Here is a 22,670-nt window from a genome sequence, read left to right as displayed (position 1 = left end):
CCTACCAATTCAATTACATTCAAATTCTTAATTACTTATTCCCCAAAGGGGAAATTTGTTTAGCAGCAAGACAACAATAAGAGTAAACAAAACAATAATGTTAATAATAATAATAACAATAATAATAATGATAAAAAGCCATTAAGTTATTTGACATTAAGGAGATGGGTTGCACCGCGAGCAGCCCACACACTCCACCTGCCTCAGCCTTTGTTCCAGTTAAACTTCTTTCCGAGTCTGTAACTCAGTTTGTGCCAAGTAAGCTCACCAACTCTCCTCCTAACTTATTTTCATCCTTGCCTTTTGTGTTCAGTCTCTAATTCTGTTCTCCTCCCATAGACCGGTCGAGTGCCCTGCCAGTTTTCCTGCACACCCCCGAACTGTGTTTGTGTTTTCTCTCTCTGTCACTGTGAATAAAACACAGTCACTGTAAACACAACACTGTCACTGTGAAACCCCTGGTGTCTGCGTGTTCTGGGCCCACCACAGTTACTACCTAACACATTCTTTACCCTGTGCCAGGGGTCAGCAACCTTTAAGACCCAAAGAGCCATTTGGACCTGGTTTCCACGCAAAAGAAAACACTGGGAGCCGCAAATACTTTTTGACATCTGAAATGAAGATAACACTGTATATATTGTTTTTTACCTTTACGCTTTGTGTGAACAACTAAAGTGTGTTGCTTATGAAATCCATGAAGTGCTACAGAGAAAATTACATTTTATTTATGTAATTAACACATTTTGAACTCTTAAAGAAATATAACAAAAGGAAAGACGCCCAGCTGAACGAAAATGATCCAGCATTTTTAAAAAAGCACTATGCTGCTAAAAGAGGAAAAATAGATATTTGCAAAATTCTGCCTAAATATGTATTTTTCCTGGTTAATGTGTGTGGCGGGGTGTGGTCTGCAGCGCCGCTGCAGGAGAGGCCGACGCACCTGAGCGGCACCCACGATCACGCCTCACCGCCTTAACGTCTGCGCTATCTATGCTGTTGTGTTGTTGTTGGTATATGTCGGGCTGTGAGCTGAAAAGCTACAGCCGGCTGTATGCGTCAGCAACCGTGTGTGAAAAGTGGTCAATAGAGAGATGCTGAAAAGCGTGTTCATGCAAACATCGCCGGGTCTGCTGTGATATGTTTACAATGGGACTTCTGCTCCTGAACCTCTGCGCACAGCGTCTGCAAATCGGGGCTGTACGAAGTCACTTTCATCTTTACGCAGGACTGTAAGCTGTCCTCTGTGAGGCGTGAGCGGTGTTTGTTTTTAACATAGTTCACGGTGGAGCTGCTGACATAATGTGGATCTATAATTGGCCTACCTGGGGTTGAAAGTCTCGATAAATGCGCGGCGTTTCGGCGGGTACACCGGCTTCCGTGAGTGTGACGCTTATTTTGAGCGATGAAAAAATAATAGAATATAATTGTATTTTTATATTTCAATATCACAATAATCTTCCAATTAAAAAAGAACTAACATAAATAAATTACACTTCAGCTAAATACTTCTAATTTGTTTGCCCAAACCACACGGAGCCGCACTACAAGGACTAAAGAGGTTGCCGACCCCTGGCCTCTACTTACACTGTGGTAAACAGATGCTGCACAATGAAGAGTGGTAGTAAGACTGCGAGTGCAGCTGCAGTAATGTAATAATTCATCTGCTTGCTTTCCTGAGTGTTTGGCTGCTAGCCTGTTCGTTACTCCACTGCCACTTTCCCATGCTGTGAAACTCAGTACTGTCATCATTACACTAATCCAATCATCTTCTTGCCCGCCTTCTTTAAAGCCAATCAGCCACTCTGTGTGGTTTAAATCTCAGTGCTCTGTCATTCCCTCTTTCAGGTTCTCATTCGTGTAACCCGATCAGAGCTCCATCTTCCTCACCACAACCATCTAGACTGGGAGAGGTCTTATCCTAACTCTTGTCACGCCTGAGAATCTTTTCTGCCATGATGGTCCATCAGAGTCTAATCGCCAAATACATTAGTTTATCTGTCACAGTAAATCATGTTCATATCATCCAAATGATCTCTAGTTATTGAACTGATGTTGTGGGGAGACATATCTGTTTTGGTACTGTGGGAACTCAACTTCTTTATATACACACATATATAAGGAAATAAATATTTCAAATGTCAAAATATCTGTAAGGGAATAATTACATTTAAGTTCAAACTTGGTTTGGTGTACGGTTATAGGAGGTTAAGTTGTGAGAGGTATCTCAATTCCCCTCATATGGTCCCCAGGCAGCTAAACTGTGGCGTGAAGGCAATAAAGTAAAATTAAAGTTAAAGAAAAGTTAGAGTTAGGTTAAGGTTAGGTTAAAATTAATAAAGTTTCGGGTACTAGGGCTGTTTGATATAACAATATAAAAATGTCTATCGTTTCCTATTATGCTATCGTTTGTTTCGTGGTGTCGCAAAATAAACTGTTTATGGCAATATTTTCATGATTTTGATGGTCATTGTAGTGGCTATATCAATTTCATAAAGTTCTCTCTTTCTCTTATGTTTAATATAACCACACCACAGATGGACAAGCAACTGTTTTTACGCGTTGTCGTTAGCAACAACGAGGTTAAAACCATGGCGTAGCTCCACCATCCGCTTGTTTGTTTTGCACATAAACCTTTCACAATAAAGTTCAAGATCCTGTTGAGACTTTTCAAAATAAACTGAATCCTGTTAAAGAGTGTGCAGAGTGTTTACAGATGAGAAGCAAAAAAGAGCCGCCAGGTGCTAAAAAATAAACCTTAGACTCAAACGTTAGAACAGGCTTTTCCCCGCAGCACGCCGTGTAATAAATAAACTTAAACCTAAAAATACCAGAATAGGGAGGATGGTGTCATCCTCCCTATTCTGGTATTTTAAAGAGTACTTAGCGGAAATATTAAGCAACCTAACCTTTTTCAAGAATAATTAAATAGATTCAACATCTTTCTTCAACAAATTTGCAGACTGCACAGATGGAACCTTCCCAAAGGAAAAAGTACTTTGGCTTACTAGGGTATATTAGACTTAATAGTTACTATATACAGTAATGGACTTCTATACATTTTACATCACATTAAAACTTTGGGTGTATGATTCAGATAGTTATTTATTAAAAGCTAGACATTTTAAATGAGAATAAGACAGAAAAGCATTTCATTGTGCCCTCCTTTTCCTGTTAATGCCCTACCTGCCCCCCTGGGAAAACTTTGCTAGACCCACCCCTGCACAGTTACCAGCCATCAGCTACGCAGAAAAGGATCCTGGTGTAATATTAAATAAATTCTAAGAACAGCTTATCAAGCTTAAACCTGCTGCTGTTGTTTAGCCTCTTTCTTGCGCAAAGTGGGCGATAAAGAAACAAGAGAGACGGAGTCGTGACAGAAAAGCCGATCAGCCGATTATTGATCAGTTTCATGATTGAAGTAGTGACAGGAGAGGGAGGGGGAGAGAGAGGCAGTCGCTCCATATATCGGTTGTTAAGCTTAACGTGGGAATGCTTTACAAACATTCAGAGATGAACTTATGAACTTGCTTTACTTCTCTCTGGGATCACTTTCTCGGAGATGAAATGCCGGTTTGGTAGTGAGGCTCCAAATACTCAACCAGACCACTGAGAGGTCTCGCACGCCACAGCCGCTCTATCACGTGACGCATACTGCTCGACGTGCTAAGGCTATGAGCCGAGTTACGCCATGTCACAAGTTTTGTGAGGTGCTTTTGTGATATTTAATGGATCGGATTAAATTTTTTATTTCTCTCCGATATCCGATCCAGTAATTTAGGCCAGTATTGGACCGATACCGATACGTAATATTGGATCGGTCCATCTCTAGTGTCATGCATCGGTTAAAACCAATGACTATTGGGTTTAACCGATGCATGTTCAATAATGAAGTACTGGGTAGAGTTATACTGAGGATAAAGTAAATCTCAAGGAAATTAATTTAAGTCAGGGCTATGTCACCAGAAGTGATGGAAAAATGTTGCTATATATCACTGACCCTACTAAATCATTGCCAAAAATTATGACAGTTCTAACTGAATTTGGGAAAATTTCTGGATACAAAATCAACTTAACAAAAAGCATATTGTTTCCGATTAGTTCTTTAGAAAAATTAGATAGCGCTACATTGATCTCGTTTCCTTTTACAATCTCAAATATCTTCAAATATCTTGGAATAACTGTAACCCGTGAATTCTCTGGCCTTTTCAAACATAATTTTATTAATTTATAAAATCAAACTGAACAGAACTTGGAAAGACTGTCTAAACTGCCCATCTCGCTTGCTGGCCGAGTAAATATCATTAGGACGAGCACTTTACCCAAATTTTTATTTTTGTTTCGATGTATCCCAATATTGATCACAAAAACTTTTTTTAAGAAAATAGACCAGTTAATCTCTCAGTTTATCTGGAACAAGAAGACACCCAGAATAAAAAAGATATTTCTCCAAAGATTCAAGATTACAGGAGGAATGGGGTTGCCTTGTTTTCAGTTTTATTATTGGGCCTGTAATATACGTTGTATGTCATTCTGGGGCGGGGAACATAGACCTGATTGGGAACGGATGGAAAGTATGACTTTTTTCTCTAATACTCTTAAATCTTTGGTTCATTCAAACTCAGATCTGGGTAAGCATAAATGTAAAAATCCAGTAGTGTCTGACTCACTAAAAATTTGGTCTCAAATTAGAAAGCATTTTCATTGGCGTCAATGTTCAATCTTTACACCATTAATTCATAATCAAGCATACACATTGCTCTCAGGATTAACATTCCAGCTATGGACTTCCAAAGGGATACACACAATCAAGGATCTGTTTATTGATAATCTTTTTCCTTCGTTTCAACAACTTCAGCAAAAATTTTCCATAGAAAACAGAGATTTTTTCAAGTATTTACAAATACATCATTTTATTAAAGAAACGTTTCCATCCTTTCCCAATGAACCACAAAAGCTAGTTTCAGATGATCTGTTCCTAATGAACCGGCTAAAGAAAGGAGCCATTTTTAGGATCTACAACCAACTTTTGCAAATAGACAGTACAACTACATTGGACCACTTGAGAAATGCTTGGAGTGAAGAACTGGCTACTAACATCACTAAAGATCAATGGACTAAGGCACAGGAACTGGTTCACTCCACTTCTGTCTGCTGCAGGCACGGACTACTACAATTTAAGGTCCTGCATAGGCTCCATCTGTCTAAATTGAAGGTTTCAAGGATGTTTCCAGGGGCTGACTCAAGATGTGATCGATGTGGCCAGAATTCTGCCTCATTGTCACATATGTTTTGGACATGTCCTAATATCGCTACCTATTGGTCTAAAATATTTAAAACTTTGTCTGATATTTTTAAAAAACAGCTCCCGGGTCCGGTAATGGCGGCTGGCTGAAAGGACGTGCACACTTCTGCTCCGCTATCTTTCTGTAAAATCCTGAATAATACTCGTTTGTTAGACATTGAACGACACCTAGGACAGCTGTGATGCCTCTCTCGCAAAGGAAACCCGGGAAAAACATTGGTAGACCGACTCAATCAAAATTATCTGACTTCACTTCTAAGTTGAACTCTGAGGCTAGCTGTGAAGCTAGCGTTAGCCGTGAAGATAGCGAGACTAATATTAACGCTAGCCAGGCGGTGGAGGAGGGAAATGATGAGCCGACTGAGAGAGAAAAGACGGCCGAAGGCTCAGACGTAATACTGGCGGCTATTGCAAGCTTGAAATCCGATTTTTCCTCCAAACTTGATGGTATTTTGTCAGCAATAGAGACCGTGAGGAAGGATGTTAATGAGTGTGCCAAGCGGGTCAGCGAGGCGGAGGCCCGGATATCTGCAGCGGAAGATAGCATTACCACCTTGGAAGCAAAGGTACGGACTCTTGAAAATAACAACAAAAACCTCGAGGACAAAGTGCTGGATCTGGAGACCAGATCGCGACAATCTAACTTGAGACTTGTTAACCTGCCCGAGGACGCAGAAGGAGAAGACGCGTGCGCTTTTTTGGAAAGCTGGCTACCGGAGGCTCTGAACTTGGCGCCGCTACGAACCACTCTGACGCTGGAGAGAGCGCATCGGGTCGGCCAGAAGAATATGTCAAATACCGCTGCACCAAGGACTATGATCATGAAGTTTCTAAATTACAAGGATAAAATGACCGTGATAAGAGCTGCCAGGGCAAAGGGACAGATTCTTTTCAAGAATCGCCCGGTGAGATTTTATGAGGACCTAGCGACCGGAGTGCACAAAAAACAGAAAGAGTTTGACGCCGTGAGACAACAGCTTCGCTCCATGGGTATCCGGTACGGCATGATTCCTCCTGCGCGACTGATAGTGACACACAACGGCCAGTCCCGCATCTTTAACCTGCCAGGTGAAGCGGAGAACTTTGTGAAGGCTCTGAGGTCAGAAAGTGGACCGGGGTGAGATGATGTAATCATGGTCATACTACAGTGTGTTGGCATGGAGGGGTGATTACTGAGCTTTAAGTTTAAAAAGAAGTGAGAGGGAGAGAGAGAAAGGCCAGTTTGTTATATTTATTTGTTTATTGGTCCAGAGGCTCACAGCCATTATTAGTACCCTGATTTTCTTATCGTATTCAATAACGAGTTTTTTGTTTGCATAGCGGGGTGGGGTAAGGGAAAAGTGTTCAGGCACAGTCGGTTGATCCTCACTTTTGGGTGGAACAACCTTTAGCTGTTAGACAGGTGCCAATATGTATAGGGGGAGGGAAATGGGTGCCCAAGTTCAAGTTAAAGGGGCATATTCAGTATTCATGGTTATGGATGTAGTTTTTGACATTCAGGTATTATTTGTTTCTCTGTCCTTTAATATTTCAAATGTGTTGGGAAGCTCATTCAGTGTTATATGTTATGTCTGGTGGGATAAGAATTAAAATTTCTTCTTGGAACTGCAGAGGGCTACAAAAACTGGAGAAGGTAAAACAAGTAATGTCTAGGCTGAACTCTATGCACTCTGATATCATGCTGCTACAGGAAACGCACCTGTTGTCTAGTCAAGAGGCGAAGATTAGGAGGAGGTGGCAAGGCAGTATATATTCTGCGCCCTTCACTTCTCAGGCAAGAGGTGTTATGATCTTGATCCACAAATCTATATCATTTCAGGTGACAAGGGTTATTAAAGACAAGGCTGGGAGATATGTTATTTTACAGGGCACACTTATTACGGAAAAAATAATCCTGATAAATATCTATGCTCCAAACACTGACGACCCAAAGTTTTTTCATAATCTTTTTCTTACAGTATCATGTCTGTCTGGTAGCCTTATTATAGCAGGGGATTTTAATTGTACGTTGAACCCAGAATTGGATAGGAGCTCAGGTATTGATCTCTCTCATCCTAAAAGTAGGCAAACTATTCAACATTTTATGAAAGAACTTGATCTGAGGGATATTTGGAGGGATATGAACCCTAAGGTCTTAAAATACTCCTGCTATTCACATACACATAAATCATACTCGCGTATTGATTACTTTTTAGTTTCTGCCAATTTGAGTTATAAAATAAAGGACTGTCACTATGATAATATTTTAATATCTGACCATTCGCCAAACTCGTTAATATATGAAGATTTGCGACTGAAGAGAGATCCCCCTAGGTGGAGATTTAAACAAAAGTGGCTCCTAGACTCAGAATTTATATCTTTCATAGATAACCAAATAAACATTTTTTTTTATACTAATAGGGATGAAACATCACCCTGCTCAAGATGGGAAGCTTTTAAGGCCTACATAAGGGGTCAGATTATTAGCTTCACAAGTTATAGAGCAAAGCAAACTTATCAGAAAACAAAAAAGTTGGAGGCAGAGATTGAGATGCTTGAGGGAGAATATTTTCAAAGTTTTTGTCCAAGAGTCCATCAAAAGCTTCTGTTACTAAGAACACAGTATAATGAACTTTCTGCTTCTAAGGCAGCCTCACATCTTTTGCGTCTTAAACAGACATTCTATGATCAAGGGGAAAAGCCCGGGAAATTATTAGCCTGGATATTATATTGGGTACACAACTAGCTCTTGACCCTAAACTTTTTATTTTAGGGTTATATCCTGATGGACATCTTATGTCTAGAAAGGTAATTACCGCCCTGGACTTATGTCTACTGCTGGCAAAAAGAGTCATAGCACTCTCATGGAGGAAGACCAGTAAACCAAAATACATTAACTGGATTAAGGAATTGTCCACAACTTTACCTATGGAAAAAATTACTTACATTATCAAGGGGAAACTACCACTTTTTCAAAACATCTGGGGTCCCTTTATGCAATATATGGGAAATATGGATCTTGGCAGTATGGTGGATGGGGCAGATGGGGTGTAAATGTTGGTGGTCCTCTGCAGTTTCCTAAATTAATCTCTTTTATACTTGATCTTTAATGCTGTGTGAATTGTACATTTGAGTTTGTAACTTTGAACCATGCACAATAGTGTAACCGAGTTGATGTTGAGCAACCCTTGGAAATAGAGAAGCTTATTTTATATATTTTTATGTACATATATATATATATGTGTGTGTATATATGTATATATATGTGTATATGTATGTGTATGTATATGTATGTATATATATGTGTGTATGTGTGTATATATATATATATATATATATATATATATATATATATAATTTTTTTTTTTTTTTTTTGGGGGGGGGGGTTGTGTTTTCCTTTTCCTTTGTTTGACTAAGTTATTATTTACAGGTGATATAGTTTGTACTTCCACTTAACTGTTGCTCTCTAACATCTTATAAGTGTCTGATTTGCAAGGGAGGGCGATTGACTGTTATACAATAATTTAGCTGCCCTGGATGTTTCCTTTGCTGTGGAAGTACTCCAATTTCTGTATGTAATTTTGAAACGCAATAAAGATATTGTTGGAAAAAAAAAAACAGCTCCCCCCAGACCCAGTAATGGCACTATTTGGTGTAGCTACAGTTAAATACTTGTTTGCTTTGGGGTTTTTTTTTTCCCCCTCTCCCCCTCCTCTGAATATACTTATTTAGGTATATAAATGTGTATGTATAGACATAGATATATGATTGTTTATAAAAAAAATAAAAAATGAAAAAAAAAAGAAGTGATGGAAAAAAAAGCACATGTGTGTACGTGGGTTTGGATACCTGAAACTCAGTGAGCTGCTGCATCAGCTCTTCCTGCTCCTTGCTGTTGCTCAGTGGAGGAAGGATGTTCAAAAAAACCTTCAGGAGGTCCAGATTCTCACCAGACACACTGGAAAGGGTGAAGATGGGTGTAATGCTGCAAATGTGCATCCAGCCAAACACACACACACACACACACACACACACACACACACACACACACACACACACACACACACACACACACACACACACACAGTGAAGTGAAAATTCAATTAAGTACATCATTAAGTGTAATATTTTTCCACTGTGGACATACAGATAAGTGAATTCACGATCATGAATAGATTGTGAATTCACCAACACAAAACCGTTCTTAATAGAAATACAAGTTGATAATGGGATAATACAGATACTACACACAATGTTACACCTCAGACACATAAAAGTTGTTGTGCAAATCTCTGACCAGTATCAATGGAGAACAAAGTAACTACAAGCTCCTGCTCCTGCAACAGAACACAAAGTGCTGTAATCAAATACTGAGCCACAACAAAAGACATAAAAGTATTTCATGTATGAATGACTTTTACTTTTAAGATTTACAATACAGTTTAGTGCAACTACTACATAGTCATTATTTTCCTGTGTAAATCGTTGGTTGTTATAATAAAAAATGTCAGTTGAACATATCATATAGCAGACACACACAGTGATATTTGAGAAATTACAGCCTCTAAACGCTTCCTGTAGGTTCCAATGAAAGTCTGGATTGTGGTTGAAGTTATTTTCGACCATTCCTCTTTATAAAACATCTCTAGTTCATTCAGGTTTAATAGCTTCCAAACATAGACAGCTCTCTTTAACTCACACCACAGATTTTCAATAATATTCAGGTCTGGGGACTGAGATGGCCGTTCCAGAACGTTGTACTGGTTCCTCTGCATGAATGCCTTAGTGGATTTTGAGCAGTGTTTCAGGTCGTTGAAAGATCCCGGCGCAGCTTCAGCTTTGTCACTGATTCCTGGACATTGGTCTCCAGAATCTGCTGATACTGACTGGAATCCATGTGTCCCTCAACTTTGACAAGATTCCCAGTCCCTGCACTGGCCACACAGCCCCACAGCATGATGGAACCACCACCATATTTTACTGTAGGTAGCAGGTGTTTTTCTTGGAATGCTGTGTTCGTTTTCCTCCATGCATAACGCCCCTTGTTATGCCCAAATAACTCAATTTTAGTTTCATCAGTCCACAGCACCTTATTCCAGAATGAAGCTGGCTTGTCCAAATGTGCTTTAGCAAACCTCAAGCGGCTCTGTTTGTGCTGTGGGCGGAGAAAAGGCTTCCTCTGCATCACTCTCGCATACAGCATCTCCTTGCGTAAAGTGCGTCGAATGGTTGAACGATGCACGGTGACTCCATCTGCTGCAAGATAATGTTGTAGGTCTTTGGTGCTGGTCTGTGGGTTGACTCTGACTGTTCACCATTCATCACTTCTGTCTATCCGAGATTTTTCTTGGTCACTTTCTTGCCACTTTGAGCCTTAACTTGAACAGAGCCTGTGGTCTTCCATTTTCTCAATATGTTCCTAACTGTGGAAACAGACAGCTTAAATCTCTGAGACAGCTTTCTTTATCCTTCCCCTAAACCAGTGGTTCCCAAACTTTTTTTGCTAGGCCCCCCTTTGTTTTACAAGAAAACTGTTCGCGCCTCCCCCTTCTCGCGCACGCACATGCACGAACACATCCTTCAACCACACACACCCATACTTTGCAGTTTCTTTCACACCTCAAACATTTAGTAAACAATTAAGCAAATACAAGTAATCTGCAATAAATGACAGGTAGTGATAAAATAAACTAAATAAATAAATTTATCGAGTGGAAAAAAGTTGGCGTTCATCCTCCAGCTTCACTGTGCTAATGTTATGCTAACATAGCTGTGTCGCTAGCAATCATGTAGCACAACATTATATACCAGGTAGTCCAACTTTAGTAACCCTGCAAACGCCACTGCTGTTTAGTTTTCTGTCTTCATTTATGTTGGAAGTGGTAGCAGAGCTGTACGTTTTAATTAGTTTCAAAAATCTCTCAGTCAGAACATGGTATGTCATGTTTAGGTGGAAACTAGCGAGCTAACTTCCTGTTAACTTCTAACTCCGTTAAATTTAATAAATTCTGTTTTCGTGGATGCCTGGATGTTAAACTTAATTGTTACACCTGCTAAAGCAGCAACGCTGATGATTTTCAGGGTTCGTACGGGTGCTGGAAATCCGTACGAACGGATAAGAGGAGAAATGATTCTCCTTTCTCTCAGTGTTCGTTTGACTTTGGGACCTAAGCAGACGGAGTTTTGGACCCGGATTACTCCGCGAAGCTCCTTACTACGGCAGCCGTAATGCTCTGACAATCCATCAAAACATTTTTTAACAGATTTCTGCACGCCAAAATCGGTTCGAGGTCAGTAAGCACAACCAGAATTCATACATGAGACACACTCAATTTTTGAGAAAATTAAAGGATTTTAAGTGTGCCTTATAGTGCGGAAAATATGTTATACAGAAGAAAAGAATATATCGCGATATATATCGTTACCGCACGTGCTTCAAATTATATCGCGATATGGATTTTAGGCCATATCGCCCAGCCCTAACTGTGTGTGTCTCCTATATGATATATTTAACTGACATTTATTATTGTAACAACCAACGATTTATACAGGAAAATAATGACTATTAACAAGGTTGGCCAAACTTTTGCATCCCACTGTAGGTAGACCATGCAAGGTCACTATTACAGTGCAATATTAATATTAGTGTTCATTAGTTTATTTTCCTCCGTATTACCTGTTGGTGTCAGTCTTTGCTTTGGATGTGCATGAACAACAACATTGTGGTGATTACCCAAAATGCAATGCGATTTATGAATTCGACTTTAAACAAGTTTTCCGAAAATGTTATCATCCATTATAGAACAGTTATTTTGTGCTTTGTGTATCGTAGCAGTATTTCCATGACCTTCACTTATCATTTCTGCAGCACTATATACTGCTTTATCTATATATTAGTGAATTTTGTTTATACTGCTGTATACACTGTACAATTAAGCTATTCCCCGCCATACACAGTAGCTGATAAGTATTGAGTATTTTTACTCACCATGTGGACTGGGTGAACTGCTGTGCTGCACTCACAGCATCGTCAGGGTTCAACACCACCATGGGCACCTTGTTGCAGCCTGGCTGCTTCAGAACTCGCTCTAGTTGTCTGACTGTTCGCTCCACAGTGCCTCGGGAACACAGGTCCACTTTACTGACTACAATGAAGATAGGAACTTTCAGCGCCATGGCCAAGCCCAGGTGTTCCCTAGTTGTACCAGCTGGATGAAGGAAACAAATAAAATACTCAATTACCCAGAACACTTGTCTTGTGATGTTTCGCATCTTATGTGCATAGGAAATCTAAACGTTACAAGGCAGTTGGATCCAAGTGAGAACAATTCTATTTAATTTTTAAATATTCAAATTATTTGTGCCTAGAAAGTAGTCAGAGGCCTGGACTCTGTACTATGAAGTGAGTTAAACATACCTAGAGTATCTGTCAGTTATCTGGATTCACTTACCCAAACACTGGTAACCAGGATTAGAAGTGGAGAGGAAAAAAATTACTGTATAGTCGATTATTGTTAAAATCACTCTGTGTCTTAAATGTTATAGGTTAGTAAGACCAGAAAAGAGGTGCTTTATCACTAAAGTGTAGCCTATTTGACACATGAAGGAAAGCTTGTAAAAATGCTGGGTGTGTTAACAGACTTGTCAATGCCTCTATCATTAAGTCACGGAAGAATCTGATGAGGTGTAGATGAGTATTCTGTTTGACTAATGTTTAAATTTGCATAACGCAGTTTTAGTTATTATTCTTTCAGCTGCAGCTGCAGATGGTCGCATAATGGTCTGAAAGCAAGTAAAGAATAATTATAAAAACAAAATTCAAAGCCCTTTTTCCATTAGTACCTACTCAGAGCAAGTCGGCACGGTTTGCCAGTTTTTATAGGGTTTTCCATTAGTTCCTGTTACCAGGTACTTTTTAGTATCTGCTCGCCCGGGGTTCCAAGTGATCCCGACAGGTAGAATACAAGTGTGTTTGGACAGACAACACATCTCATTTGTTTCTTGTATCTTTTATACCACGTCATGACACCTCTTTTATCCAACTAACTCCTAGATAATGTCTTCATCAAATGAAACCCTACACAATCAAAGAGAAACCTGCTCTGTTCATAACGTACAGTGGGGCAAAAAAGTATTTAGTCAGCCACCGATTGTGCAAGTTCCCCCACTTAAAATGATGACAGAGGTCAGTAATTTGCACCAGAGGTACACTTCAACTGTGAGAGACAGAATGTGAAAAAAAAAATCCATGAATCCACATGGTAGGATTTGTAAAGAATTTATTTGTAAATCAGGGTGGAAAATAAGTATTTGGTCACCTCAAACAAGGAAAATCTCTGGCTCTCACAGACCTGTAACGTCTTCTGTAAGAAGCTTTTCTGTCCCCCACTCGTTACCTGTATGAATGGCACCTGTTTGAACTCATCATCTGTATAAAAGACACCTGTCCACAGCCTCAAACAGTCAGACTCCAAACTCCGCCATGGCCAAGACCAAAGAGCTTTCGAAGGACACCAGGAAAAGTATTGTAGACCTGCACCAGACTGGGAAGAGTGAATCTACAATAGGCAAGCAGCTTGGTGTGAAAAAATCAACTGTGGGAGCAATCATCAGAAAATGGAAGACATACAAGACCACTGATAATCTCCCTCGATCTGGGGCTCCACGCAAGAGCTCATCCCGTGGGGTCAAAATGATCATGAGAACGGTGAGCAAAGATCCCAGAACCACACGGGGGGACCTGGTGAATGACCTGCAGAGAGCTGGGACCAAAGTAACAAAGGTCACCATCAGTAACACACTACAACGGCAGGGAATCAAATCCCACAGTGCCAGACGTGTTCCGCTGCTGAAGCCAGTGCATGTCCAGGCCCGTCTGAAGTTTGCCAGAGAGCACATGGATGATACAGCAGAGGATTGGGAGAATGTCATGTGGTCAGATGAAACCAAAGTAGAACTTTTTGGTATAAACTCAACTCGTCGTGTTTGGAGGAAGAAGAATACTGAGTTGCATCCCAAGAACACCATACCTACTGTGAAGCATGGGGGTGGAAACATCATGCTATGGGGCTGTTTTTCTGCCAAGGGGACAGGACGACTGATCCGTGTTAAGGACAGAATGAATGGGGCCATGTATCGTGAGATTTTGAGCCAAAAACTCCTTCCATCAGTGAGAACTTTGAAGATGAAACGAGGCTGGGTCTTCCAACATGACAATGATCCAAAACACACCGCCCGGGCAACAAAGGAGTGGCTCCGTAAGAAGCATTTGAAAGTCCCGGATTGGCCTAGCCAGTCTCCAGACCTCAACCCCATAGAAAATCTGTGGCGGGAGTTGAAAGTCCGTGTTGCTCGGCGACAGCCCCAAAACATCACTGCTCTCGAGAAGATCTGCATGGAGGAATGGGCCAAGATACCAGCTACTGTGTGTGCAAACCTGGTAAAGACCTATAGTAAACGTTTGACCTCTGTTATTGCCAACAAAGGTTATGTTACAAAGTATTGAGTTGTATTTTTGTTATTGACCAAATACTTATTTTCCACCCTGATTTACGAATAAATTCTTTACAAATCCTACCATGTGGATTCATGGATTTTTTTTTTTCACATTCTGTCTCTCACAGTTGAAGTGTACCTCTGGTGCAAATTACTGACCTCTGTCATCATTTTAGGTGGGGGAACTTGCACAATCGGTGGCTGACTAAATACTTTTGCCCCACTGTATCAGTTTGCGTTAAGGCACTGGAAGAGCAAAAGAACCCTGCTACAATCACGTCCAACTAGAAACAATATTCCTACAAAATTTACACATAGAATTTTTATCTTTTGGACATAGTGATGCAGTTGTTAAGTCTCTAAAAAGGTTCTTGGTATTCCTGGGCCATTTTTTCTGGAGTTTGCATGTTCTCAATTGACTGGATATGTAAATCTGTGGCTTACCCACAGGTTTTAGATATTAAAAAAAACACAAAAAACAAAATACAGGCTACTTACCAATACCAGTGTTAGCGCTCACCACCAGCATGGCAAAGTCAGGGCAATAACTTGTGAGGCCGAAGATGGTGGTCTTTAAATACTTGTGGTGTCCTGCAAGGTCGATGAAGGTGATCATCTTGGAAGAACTTTCGCAGATCTCCTCAGCTGTCCTGGACTCACTGTAGTTCACAACCTTTTACAGGTAACATACAAGACAGGCTGCACCAAAGGACAGAATTGAAATAAAACACGTCTTTTGTTTTGTTTTTACAGTTTGATTGTTTATTGTCAGGGATTGTTTACAAATATAAATATGCTAATACCCTGAGTTGTGGTGTGCAGCAATGGCAACAACAACCACAAAGTGTTTTTTCTCTACCTGACTGATTTTTAAGAGTCAGGTAGAGAATCAATTAGGCAGCACATTAAAAATATACTTGCCAAATTTCAAATGCTGTAGTTCTTCACTGTGTCTGACACACTGCATTTAACACTATGGTGAGAGGCCAATCTACAAAGCAGAAATATGACCCATGAAATAAATTAGTCAATATCTGATATATAGTTGTAATGAAAAGTTTCCATACACTCGTCATGGGCATGATGGTAATTTTGGGCTTCTAAAGGTGAAATTGTTATACACCATAAATCTTTATTATTATTTTTTTTTCAGGATTTCATTAGAGATTGTGAAGGCAAAATATATTTTAGAACCTACTAATAAACAAAAGATAACAGAATACAGTCCTTAACATATCTAAATAATTTAGCAATGGTAAAAGAAGAGCATTATGCAAAATTTCAAACTGAACTTTAAATAAAGTTACAAAGCTGTTTCAAAAAACAGAGCAAACAAAAGTTAAATGTCCCACATTGACCAGATGCTTCTGGCAGCAATTAAAAAGATCCTGGCCTACTTCTGGCTGAATATTAGACCACTCTCTAGAATTTTAGAGTATTTGAAGTGATTTTCTTGAAATCAATTTGGCTTTTAAGCATAGTCCACAAATTTATATTTTTGTGTTGAGGGTGTGGCAAAGACCATTCCTTGAAGCTTAATGTTGGCCTGCTTTATCCATTCCAAAAGCATGCTCCAAAAATGTGACAAGAAATTTATATCAAGTTAAAAGACACTAGAACCCTCTACACCACTTGTTAAAAGATTTAAATTTGTTGTTTATAAAGTCATTAAAGATGTATACTGTACAATCATTCCACCCTGGAAAAAGCACAGTTCAAAGAAATCACTAAAAGCCTCAAGGTAGCATGAATTCATGTCCATAGTGAATGTAAACTTCTGAATATTGCTAATATCCTAAGTGGCAAAGGGATTACCTCTCCTTTGCTGTTGAAGCCCAAGATCTCAAAGCTGATACTGGAGGTGCGTCCGGTCTGGATCTCATGCAAATGTCTGAAAAGGTTGAGCCGTGCACGGCCTCGTCCATTGTCCAACTCGCCTTGTGTCAGGACACCCAGCAAGGTTGACTTCCCAGAGTCCACATTGCCTAGCACTGCCACCCGCAGATCCAGGAACTGTTGCAGACCAAAACAGCAAGACAGAAAATGGGATCATATTTTCATAACCATTAAACAGCACTGTTTAAAAAAAGAACCCTTGGTGCTCTCTATAGTTAAAGCCTAAATGGGCAATGCTGTGATCCTTTTTAGAGTATTGCTGTGACACCACTGTTGTTTTGCCAGATTCAACTGGACTCTTTTTCCTCTACCATGTGTAACAGACAGACTCTTACCTGCTGATCATCAGGAACTTTTCGAACAAGGACTTCTGCAATTTTGCGCGTGTTTCTGTCTGAGTCGTAGTCAACCTCCCTCTCTCGGAGGAGAGTGATGTCAGCCCCGACTCTGAAATGAAAGAAAAAGACTTAAGTTTTATCATTCAATTTTCATTTAGTTTACACTGATCCCAATCAATTTACTGAGCAAAGCAGTAATAATTTTTCTTAGACGGCTTCTCCCAGTTTCAATTTATTTCAAACAGTGACTGGAAACCTGCCTAATGATTGTAGATTTATGTACCTAAGAAAATGTAATTAGGCATTCTGTGTCATGTGTGGAAAGTTAACTACAAAAATTAAAAGTGCTTTACATTACTATCAAAAAACAATTAAATAAACAAACAAACATTAGAACATTCAAGATTAGCAAGACTGCTAATGGTGAGTACAGCATAGAGTTGGGTATTTTGTACTTTAAGTAAGATTGCGATGGGATATGTCGCATTACATATTTAATAATCAATACTGATATACTGAACCTTCTCTAATTCCAGAGCTTAGTGTGTGTTAGAAAGTGCTGAGTTTTGGACAATGCCTGTCCAGGGGGTTGCTGGACATTCTGAACAGGGCCCGACTGCAGTAATCCAGCCAGGTGGTGACAAAGCCTTAATGGATGAAGTTATCTGAGTCAGTGAGTGATGGCCAAAGTCCAAAACAACACCCTGGTTGTGAACTTCTGGGGAAAGTGAGAGGAGGCGTCTGTCTGCGACAATGAGTGGAACACCAGTTTTCCACAGTAGGGCTTTGGGGGCCAGAACCAAGAGATCAGTTTTATTACTATTGATGCTGAAGTAGGTTAGATGACATCCATGTTCTGAAGCAATGCAGACATTTGACAAGCAATTGCGGGGGGAACTGGGTGGAGGGTTTGGTGCTGAGATAACATTGTGTGTAACAACACAGGCAGAGACCATCTGACAAACTGTGTTGGGTTGGAGAGGTAGGACTGAAAGCAGGAGATTACAGTACCAGTGAGGACAAGATATCTGGATATATGTGAAAGCTGGATGGTGTGAGAACAAGTGCCAAAAGCTGCAGAAAGATCTGGGAACTTGAGGATACTGATGTGGCCAAAATCATCTGTCATGATGTCATTAGCTATTTTGATAAGAGTAGTCTCAGTCCTGTGGTGTGTTCTGAAGCCAGACTGTACGGATTCATGGAGCTCATGGTTTGACATATATTGATGGAGTTGGGTGGCTCCTTCCAAACTTTTATGTCATGTCAAGTCATGTCACCAGATGAAGCACTGTTGCTGATAAATAAATTTGTTAATCTAGTCCTGATGTTTTTGTTAACAGTTCAGTTATTCAGGAGGGGCTCAGATAGGCCGATACTACTTCACATTGAAAGGAGCCAGCTGAGACTGTCGCCTCCTGGATAGTTTTCAGGCTAGGCATGTCCAGCATAGACCCAGGACCTACTGGAGAGATTACATCCAACAGATGGCCTGGGAATGGTTCGATGTTTCCCCAGAAAATCAGGGTCAGTAATCTACATGTTACACTGATCCATATTATGAATGAAGCTTGCTAACCAAGCTTGCTAAGCTTAACAGATACTTAGCATGCCACCCTGTCCTCCAAACATAGTAATTTCTGGCTGCAAAAGAACCAGCATGACACTAACATTGTGGAGTCCAAAACTAATGAGTGACACCAGAGTGAAGACACTTATATATATTCTTTGGTGACGTCTTAATGTCAGCAAATAAATTGTACAAGATGACCTACTTCTCTGCCATCTTCTTTAAAGTGTTGAGTGAGGCCTTCATGTCAGCCTCAGTCAGGCCGACTAGCAGACCATTGTCTTCTACTCCTATCTGGTAGACAGCTTCGCCACGGCCCTCCTGCAGTCGCCACTTCAGCTGTGTGGCCAGATGTTCAAAGCGGTACTGTGTGGGGTTGACCAGCTTCAACTACAGTATAGAAAATACATAATGATACAGGTAGTAAATGGCCACAGTTTAACTAGAGCACTGCTTGCATAGGAGTTCTGAGGTAAAATAAAAAAAGTCAGCTACACTAAATCCAAGATTTTCAAAACTGAAGGATTTAATTCTTTAATTCTGATTCAGAAAGTCCTGATTATATTCAATTTAATTTTGACTCTGTCAGAAACATATACTTATGGTCATTTATCTTGGATACGTACCGTCGAAAGCACCCTCGAAACCTTGTAAATTACAAATATTTAATTCCAAACTATGTGACACTTTTTCTGCAATAGAGAAATAGTGTAAATCTAGGTATATAAATAAAGCTAACACTTCTGAGACCTCATCAGCATCACAGCAGATGCCATTGTGTCAAAGTAACTGATGATTAAACACAGAAAAATATGAAGGAGATTTTCCTGGCCATGTCTTTTTATAGCAGATACCCCCCCAAAGAAAACCATGAATCAACATATAGACATTACTTGTACAAACATTGATACTACTGAAAGTGAAAACCTACATAAGGGTTGTTGTTAATGTCTCTGACCAAACACTCAGAAACAGACTACAGGGTGGGCCATTTATATGGATACACCGTAATAACATGGGAATGGTTGGTGATATTAAAGTCCTGTTCAAGTTACGTTGAAACCAAGCACACCATTGTTTTTCTTGTGACATTACCAATAAGTTTGATGTGTCACATGGCCCTCTTCCTATTGAAAAAACAAAAGTTGTATCCAAGATGGCCGACTTCTAAATGGCCACCATGGTCACCACCCATCTTGAGGAGTTTGCCCCCTCACATATACTAATAACAGGACTTTAATATCACCCACCCTCTAGTGGTATGTGGGAAGTCTGCCCCACAAATTTTTAAGATTAAATAATATACCATGTTCTGACTGAGGGATTTCTGAAAAATTAAAACGTACAGCTGTGCTATCACTTCCGACATAAATGAAGTCAGAAAACTAAACAGCAATGACGTTTGTAAGGTACTAAAGCTGGGCTAGCGTGCATATAATGATGTGCTATGTGATGGTTAGCATAATATAAACACAGTGAAGTTGGAGGATGAACGCTAATCTTTTTCCATTCAATAAAAGTTAATGTGAGGGTTCCCCATGGTTAGGGACCAATACAACTGCATGGCAGGATGCTGTAAACAATCCATCCACAATATGAGGTTAGTTTTACTGCTGCATGGGCTGGGCTGTAGTTATGTCATAAGGTTTTAAAAACTGAGCTTTAAAATGAACAGTGGTAATAAAAACGGAGAAAGGCCGACAGTGATCACAGCCTTTTTTAGGGGCTTGTTCATATTAAAGAGAACAAGATCCAAAGCAATAAAACATGTTAAAAACACAACAGCCTTAATAAACGCAGACCAATTTGGACCTGGAAGTAGGGTTCATACTAGGGTTGGGCGATTGGACGAATATATCTACTATCGACAATAGGCTGAGCCCATCAGCGATCGTTTTTATAAGAGCGATTTATTTATTTGTTTGCCCATGAGTAAGTTTGCTAATAATGATGGAGCTAACACTGTTTTAACTCTTTCATCTGCGAGCAAATGCACCCTCCTCAGAGTGTGCCCAAATGCTTGTTGATGGAGCTGCAGAAGCTGGTGATAGCCTAGCATACTCAGCCAGATGGTGGACACGTACCTGCTCATGCAAGTTATGCGCGCATAACACGTCTGTACAAGCAGCACACTGCTTTGATTACATCCTTAGGTTTACCTCTTTCATCCAGTTAAAAGCCAAAGAAATCCCAAATTGGCGAGTTTATACTTAATTTTTTTTTAGTGCTGTCAGCTTTAATGTGCCGTCATCATGACTAACGCGATTAACAATTAACCCATCTGGAGCGCAAACTGAGTCAAAATCCCTGAAATGTCTCTGTCAACACACTTCAGGCAGTTCGTTCAAAGGTTTTTCATTCTGCTGTCCAGATTGGTTGAGCGTGTTAAAAATTTTAATCACGTTAATCGTGACAGCCCTAATTTTTTGGGGGGAAATTAGTTTGTCCATGTCAGTCCGTGCATGACTACATTGCTCTGCCCATCAAAAAGTCTGCGCATGCGCGGATATTTTGCCCATCGTCGATTATTGGACTGACGAGGTGGTACTCATTGTGAAAAATTTGAGAACCACTGCTCTAGTGGGCCCTGCCCAGCACAGTGGAATCCAACTGGCATTTGCAATAGAAAATGCCATAGAATACCAGAATTAGCAGATCCACCACTGGCAGACTGCAGTTTTCACAGATGAGAGCAGAGTTACCCTGAATACATGTGACGGTCTAATTCAGCACAGCTATCCAGCCCATAAACAGATGACAGAGATAAAAAATCTGATGTTTTTAAGTGGGCAGTAATCAATTTTAGGAACTGTAAGGAGCTTAGGAAGAAGGATGCCTTTATGCCATTAGGCTAAAATCAGACAAAATTCGGGTTCCTTCCTGCTGGTTCACCAAGTTTATTTCAAAACTTTGAAGATATTTTAGGAACCTAAAGAAAATACCTATAATAAGAATATACAGCATTTAACAACAACCTCACCACTGGGTGACAGTTTTGATGACCACATTTTTAGTGTAGTTATCAATACCTTCCTAGTATGTTAAGCATTTTATTAGCCCACTGCTGAATTAATTATTCATAAAATGGTTAAAAATATGGAATCACCCAATATTTGTCCATTTATGTGCACGAACTAACTAATCAATCTAAGATATGCAACATAATTTTCCTAGTCTTTTCCACAATTATTTAATCCTTTCTCAGATAGCTGTTTTTAGTAGCACCAATTGACTCTTATTTTTTTTTTTTTTTTTATTTGTAGCCAAACATGCTCTCTGTCACACAGTTGCTGCTGGTGGTAATAAGTTGGACTTTCTCTTGAGTTATCACATTCACAAGATTTTCTAAAAACTTGACATCTGACCTTGAGGTCAAGGCTACTGAGATTCAAACTCATTCGAGACTTTTAGCAGACATCAAACTGAAGCTAAATCCCTTCGTTCATGAGTTATCGCGTTCACAACCTTTTGTGTTCACGCCATCTGCTTGCTCATCGCCCAGCAGGTGATGGCAAGACCTTTTATGGCTGAGGGTTAAAAAACTTTAACAGCTTACAAATGAAAAGAAGTTCATCACATCATAATAGCTGACCCACATCCACCCATCCACATTAAGGGGACGGCCGTGGAGCGTGTGAGCAGCTTCAAGTTCCTGGCAGTCCACATCTCCGAGGATCTCATCTGGACGACCAACTACTCCAAGCTGGTCAAGAAGGCTCACCAGCGCCTCTTCTTCTTGAGGACTCTGAGGAAGAACCACCTGTCCTCAGACATCCTGGTGAACTTCTATCGTTGCACCATCGAGAGCATCCTGACCAACTGTATAACAGTCTGGTACGGGAACTGCTCTGCCTCGGACCGGAAGGCGTTGCAGAGGGTCGTGAAAACTGCCCAGCGCATCGCCGGAGCACCACTTCCTGCCATAAAAGACATCTACAGGAAGCGGTGTCTGAAAAGGGCTGGGAAAATCATCAAAGACCCCAGTCACCCATCACATGGACTCTTCACCCTCCTGCCCTCTGGGAGGCGCTACAGGAGCCTCCGGACTAAGACCACTAGGTACCGGAACAGCTTCTTCCCCACAGCTGTC

General features: G+C 40.3%; 1 protein-coding gene across 1 annotated transcript in view; it reads right to left on the bottom strand.

Annotated features, from left to right (window-relative positions):
• Positions 1 to 22,670, bottom strand: part of gtpbp2b (GTP binding protein 2b) — a 30,113-nt gene that overhangs the window by 4,642 nt on the left and 2,801 nt on the right. The window contains exons 3-8 of the mRNA XM_026172014.1: positions 18,786 to 18,970; positions 17,008 to 17,119; positions 16,592 to 16,789; positions 15,275 to 15,449; positions 12,270 to 12,489; positions 9,131 to 9,266 (exon numbers count right to left, since the gene is read on the bottom strand). Of these exons, the coding sequence (XP_026027799.1) occupies positions 9,131 to 9,266; positions 12,270 to 12,489; positions 15,275 to 15,449; positions 16,592 to 16,789; positions 17,008 to 17,119; positions 18,786 to 18,970 (1,026 nt within the window). The remainder of the gene's footprint in view (positions 1 to 9,130; positions 9,267 to 12,269; positions 12,490 to 15,274; positions 15,450 to 16,591; positions 16,790 to 17,007; positions 17,120 to 18,785; positions 18,971 to 22,670) is intronic.

The sequence above is a fragment of the Astatotilapia calliptera genome, chromosome 6 (genome assembly GCF_900246225.1).
Source record: "Astatotilapia calliptera chromosome 6, fAstCal1.2, whole genome shotgun sequence".
NCBI lineage: Eukaryota > Metazoa > Chordata > Actinopteri > Cichliformes > Cichlidae > Astatotilapia > Astatotilapia calliptera.
The sequence above is the reverse complement of the archived record's forward strand: the minus strand, read 5'-3'. Positions and strand labels throughout refer to the sequence as shown.